This window comes from Mustela nivalis (genome assembly GCF_964662115.1).
Source record: "Mustela nivalis genome assembly, chromosome: 14".
Taxonomy (NCBI): domain Eukaryota; kingdom Metazoa; phylum Chordata; class Mammalia; order Carnivora; family Mustelidae; genus Mustela; species Mustela nivalis.
In genome coordinates, this window is record NC_139033.1 from 19,329,146 (window position 1) to 19,335,145 (window position 6,000).

General features: G+C 63.6%; 1 protein-coding gene across 2 annotated transcripts in view; it reads right to left on the reverse strand.

The window, feature by feature from the left end:
- Nucleotides 1-5,597, reverse strand: part of GOLGA3 (golgin A3) — a 45,163-nt gene extending 39,566 nt beyond the window's left edge. For both annotated transcript variants that reach the window (XM_082699904.1, XM_082699903.1), the window contains exons 1-2: nt 5,255-5,597; nt 738-1,026 (exon numbers count right to left, since the gene is read on the reverse strand). In XM_082699904.1, coding sequence (XP_082556030.1) covers nt 738-846 — 109 coding nt within the window. In that variant the 5' untranslated portion in view covers nt 847-1,026; nt 5,255-5,597. The remainder of the gene's footprint in view (nt 1-737; nt 1,027-5,254) is intronic.
- Nucleotides 5,598-6,000: the final 403 nt, after the last annotated feature.

Below are 6,000 nucleotides of genomic sequence, written 5' to 3' on the forward strand. Positions count from 1 at the left end.
GGGCTTTAGGCACCATTTCTTGCAGTCCTTACAACCATCCTAAGGCGCACGCACCATTCATCCTCCGTTCACACACGAGGGAAACGAGATCAAGTGAGAGCCCCGCTGGGTGTGCCATCTCGGCGGCCAGTCTGAGACCGGCTCCCTACACATCCTGCCGCCGAATCCGCGGTCTCGGGCCCTTGCTGTTACTGGCCCTGAAGGACCGGTAGTCAACAAAACCATTTGCCAGAACAGAATGCCATCTCTGCTAGCAAACCAGAACACACAGACCATACCACTTCCAAGCACCTTGCCCCGACCCTCCTAAGGGGCATAAGAAGCAAGTGAGCCATGCACCCCGCAGTTCTGATGCGTGGATGACCCATCAGCTAACACACAATGTGGTCCAGTAACCCCTAGAGCGCTCCTGGACCATTTCTGGATCCCAGTTAGTAAAACTCGGGCAACCGCGCAACAAGAGAGGCAGGCCACTAGGCAGGGAACAGCGGGTCAGTGAAAGCCCACAGAAGGCCGCCGGAGCAGAGCGGGGCAGCCCCCACCCTGTGTGACATGCACGGTACTTGATTTAAAGTTGCCATCGACTCAGAAAAAACACTCAACGGACTAGTAAAAACACACTCTAAACATCAAGTTCATTGTACTCTTAAACACCACAGTCTTGATCCAAAATGTAAGAGGCTCCATGTCCTCCTCTTCTAAGGCAAAATGTCACAGCAGAGTACCCGGCGACTTACACGGGGCTTCATCCCGCTGGTCAGCCGGTGCCAGAGAGCCCGGGAGCTTGGGGAGGGCCTCCGGGGCAGCTGCAGTGCCGGCGCCAGAGCCGGCCGGCATCCTGTCCATGGTCAGAACGGCACAGGCTGGGCGGAGTCTCAGGGGCTGCACGGGAGCTGCTGGCAGGTCTGGTTTCGGCCATCAGCAGCGGCCAAAAGCTTCTGGGAAGAACCACACTAAGCTTTCCATTCCGGGGAGATCTAAAGTCTCATAAGTGGCTTGAACTCAAACCAAGTAATCTCATGGTACCTGATAGGAAAGACAAAAGAAAGAATTAGGAAGCTTCATTCGTCAGATTTGAGTAAGAATTCCAAGACTACCATTTGGCTCCCAACTCACACCTACAAAATAAACACAGACCTATTCATTCAGCAGACAACCCTTAAGTACCTACAATATACCAGGTTTTGAGGATACAGTGCTGAATGTGGGCTGTTCCAGAAGGTGCTTAATGCCTGTGCTGGTGCCGGCTACGGGCCATCCTGCCCAGATGGGGCTGTAACCGAACCTATAGGCACCGCAGGGAGCCTCCTCGCAGAGGAAGGACTTAGGAGGCTGAGGAACTCAGTTATTCATTAAAATATAAGTAATTTGGTTTCAATAGCCACCTGTGAGCAGTGACACCTGTACTGGGCACACAGGGCTCCAAGGGCCAGCTCCCCTCCCAGGAGCCCGACCTCATGGTGGCAGACGCACGTGCGCGGAACATGGAAACTGTACACCGTGTCGGGGAAGCACAGGGAGGTGACGACACGTGGAAAGGTGTCCACCTGGGAATCGGGGTCCAGAGACGGCATCTTACAGCCGTTGACCAGTCTCGTCTTTCACTTCTCTCAGGATCAGCTTTTGGCCCATCCTGCTAGGCTAAATTTAAGGTAAGAAACCTTCACCCCAAGTTTGGCAACTGGTCACCGTTTTGGAAGTGAACCGAGGATATTCATAACCTACTCCTGATCATCAGATAAGGTCCGACCCACCATTCGTGCTGCGGAGATGTTGGCTTTTACTCCCCTTAAAGTAAGTTTCACCCCATCCTATTCTGTGTTTCACGAGTTTCAGGACAAAAGTTTACATGCCTCCCTTCTCCAGCTTACCAACCCATACAGACTTGTCAGGGACGAGCCTGAGCAGCCGCCACAGAGGGAGCGGGGCTGGCGCTGACGCCACCGCAGGAGAGGTAGGTGTGCCTCCTTCTCCACAATCCCGTTGCCGTACCCCTCGACCAGGCAGCCCCTGGTGGTTGACATAACCCGGCCTACCCACGATCAAATGACTAGTGATGGCAGTGTCCCCCGTGCAAACCCAGGAGTGTCTGGCTTGAGCTCTAATCACCTGCACGTTCCACTCTGCTGCCTGGCACCGTACAGGCCAAAGACGCTGTGGCTCAGAACCAGTGCTGGTATGAACATGAAAAGGTTACACGTACCACTAAGTGTAGAACCAGCACTAAGGGTTGTACTAGAAAGAACCAAGACAGACTGCGTGACAGCAGGGGTGACAACAATCCAAGCAGCTAACTGAAAAGCTGGGTACCCGTGTGGCTCGCCGCATATCCCTTACCCAAGTGTCTGAAGACCGAAAAAATACTGGATCACAGAAAGGAAGGGAGTTACTGGGGCTGGCCAGGACGGATCCTATCTGCAAGGAGCTCTCTATCTTGTTTTTGTCTGCACAATAATCAGTAATCTCTTTCATCCGAAAAACCTTTCTGGGGTCGGGGAGAGGGGTGGATGGACAAACGGGCTCTTGGAGGCTCCACACCTGTCCCTGCACATCTCACAGGACCGTCCAAAAATCACTGCTGCACAGGGTCCCAGCTCCACGGAAAGCCACTTGGCTGCTGTAGAAGGCTGATCCCACAGAGACGCCCACAAAGCAAGCCAAGGCACACAAGCACAGGGACAGCCAGGCTAGCGCCGCATCACAGGCCACTTGCAGAACAGGAAGCAACCAGCACAGTGGAAGGTGGAATCAACGGTCAGGGCACACGGTTCGTGCTGCTCACCCCGACGCATCCCTTAACAAAAGAAAATGTTTGCGTTTTGCTTTCCAGCGTCCTGGTTTCTGTCCTGTGGAGGCAGGGGCGAAGGGGCGTCAGTCACCTTTCCCTATGATGCCTGAAAAGGTAACAATGGCAGACTGAGTGCTTTTCGGGCAGAAGCCAGTCCCTCTCGCATGGACACCTCCCCCCGCCTGACCACCAGGCCAACTCCCCAAGGGTCCCTCCGTGTCCGCCACTCGGCGCTGCTCTCAAGTCTCTCCCGGCCTCCGGTGAAGCACCCGGCCCACTCTGCTCTGCCGTGGCCGTCTCCCCCCACCCCTGGGCACAGCGCACTGCAAATGCGTGCGTGCCCCCTCCTCCACCCCGCTGCAGGAACCTCGGAGGCAGAAGCCCGCGCGCCAGGTCTGCCCCACTCCTCGAACAGCCCTGCTCTGAGCTGAGCTGGGTGCAGGCTCCTGACTGGTCTCTGGCCCTACCAAGTTCCAGCCCTTCCCAACGAAGCTAGCAGCTCCGCAACAAAACAGTGTTTGCCTCCCGAACACCAACACTGCCTTTTCAAACACGGGGGAACGCTAACTATTCTGACTAAGAGCAACCTGGAAGCTAAGGTTCCACTGAGAGACAGAACGTCCCCGGGAGTTCCCAATGGGCAGAGCAGCACGTAATGGCCACATCCCCAATAAGCAACGTCGCCTGGGCAAGAAGGAAGAGCAGGCGGCCAGACTTCACTCGCGCCAGAGACAGAACACGCCAACCGGACAAGAGAAGGGCCAGGGCGGACGAGGGGCCGCGGAGGAGCACGCGCCCCCGAGGCCGGCAGTGACAACACTCGACCTGGCACTGTCCGGGGAAGAGGAACTCTGGCTGAGTCGCTCCAGCAAACCTGGAGACGAAGGCGTCAGGCCGCTGGGCACAGCGCTGTCCCGTGCTCCCCTCTCTACTTCCCCCTACGTGGATCTCCTGAGGAACAAGAAGCCTGTGGAACGCCCGAGCGCCTACCGCGTCCGAGCCCTCCAGAGAGGAGACCCCGGCACTGGGACACGCCCGGTAACTCCCAAAGATGCCTCCTGCTCGCGGGCCGCGCCTCCTGCAGCCGGACAGCCGACCCCACGGCCTGCCCAGCGCGGCCTCTGGTGGGCGGCACCTCCCTTCGGGTAATAAGCTGGCCTGCTCTGTCCTGTCTCGGGGGACCCGACTCCGCGCGGCTCAGTCGTCAGGGTCTCATTCCCTCACTGCCGACAAACCGGGCGAGGAGGAGGTCAGACGGCTGGGGCACAGCGCGAGGAGCTGCTGTCCGTGGCAGGCGCTCCGGTCCCCGGCTTAGAACACAGTTAAAGGATCCGTCTTCTCACAGAAGCATTTATGGATCTGTTTGACAGACAGAGATGCCAGGCGGGCAGAGACCGGGGTGGGGTGCGGGTCGGGGGAGCAGGCCGCAGGCCGGGCTCCCAGGCAGAGCGCCCGACGGGCTGGATCCCAGGTGCCCGCGATCACGACCTGAGCCAAAGGCAGAGGCTTTGAGGCTCTGAGCCCCAGGCGCCCCCCCAGCAGCACACCTGTTCCCGCTGTTTCCCGGGGAAGACACGACCGAACGCCGACTCCTCCGGTGCCGGGAGGGCTGGAGTCACGCGTCGGACGCGCGGCGCAGGCCGGCGTGTGTGGCCCGCGGCTTCCCGCACACGCGGGGCCCCGCAGACCCCGAGCCTCCTCCGACCCTGCCTTCCGCGGCGGCCCCCCGCGTTCCCGACGCCAGGCCGCAGCGCCAGCGCCACTTCCTTAGGAAGATGACCTCTGGGGCGCCGGGGGGCGCCGTGGGTCACGCCGCTGCCTTCGGCCGGGGTCAGGATCCCGCGGTCCCGGGATGAGCCCCGCGAAGGGCTCTGCTCCGCGGGGACCCGCCGCCGCCGCCCGCGCGTGCTCTCTCCGGCCGGCAAGTCAGGTCGTCAGGACACGAGCGCGTAGCCGAGGCCCCGCGGCCGCCGGACACTGTCCCCGCCCGGCCCGGCCACTCGGCGACGGCGACGGCGACACCAGAACCAGGACCGGAAACGGCGCTTCCGAACCGAGTCCGTGGACGGCGCTGACGCGCCTGCGCGGCCGACCCGGGCCGGACACCGGACCCCCCGCTCCGCAGACGCTGGACGGGAACGACGCGCGTTCGCAGGCCGGTCACTGCGGCCGCCCCGCCCTCGGCCGCTGACCGCACGCCGCGCCCGTCGCTGCCCCCGCTCCGGCCCGCGGCCCTCGGGCAGGGACCCCGCGCGCCGCCGCCGCCGGCCGGCCGCAGTCGAGGCGCAGGAGGCCGGGCCGGGCCCCGAGGCTGCCCACGGCGAGCGGCCGGCCCTCCGCGTCCGCCCCGGCCCCGGCGCCCCTCGCCCGCCGCCCGGCCTCCGCCCCGACCGCGCCGCGCCCCCCCCCGCGGCCCCGCGCTCCCGCAGGCCGGAGCCCCGACCCGGGCCTGCCCGCGACCCTCACCCGGGCGCTGTGGAGGCTTCGGCGGCCGCCGGCCGCGCTGCCCCAGCGGAGACGTGGCCGCGCGAGGGGCGGGGCGCGGCGCGGCGACGGGCGAGGCCCCTCCGGAAACAAGCCGGGCGCGCGGCCTCCGTTCCGGATGACAGACCGTCGTCTCCTGCGGGCCAGCAGCCGCCCTCGGGCCGGGCTGCCCCGGCCGCACGGTGGGACCCGAGAGCCCAGTCACAAGTGGCGCGCGGGAGGCTTCAGAATGGGAGCCTGAGGGTCTCCCCTCTACGGAAACGCAACTTCTGGACGTGCAGAACCAACTCCGGCAGGAAGCTAGACCCGTGCACTTCCGGCGGAAGTGGCGTGGCCAGGGCTCGGGGCCCCGCCCCACCCCGCCCCGCCCCATCTGTCAGGCTGTGGGCGGGGTCCGCCTCGCTCCGCCCCGGCCCCGTCGCGGGGCGTGGCCAGGAGGCACGGGCAGGGGTGGGGGCGGCGGGCGGAGTCGGGGCGGCTCCGGGGCGGGCTGGCGGGAGGCGGGTCTCCGCGGCGCCTCCCGCCCGCGCCACTGCCGAGCCGGCTGCGCCCGGGGGCCCTGGCCGGGACCTACCTCTGCAAAAACGGAAACTGGCCCCGCTGGCCCGGCCCCGAGTGCGCGGGACGGCGTCCTTTGTCTCGGGTACGCAGGTGTGTCGGCCCGTTTGTGCGAAGACGGCCCTCCCCGCGTTCCGTGCTCCTGCACACTTGTCCACGCTCCGCTGCTC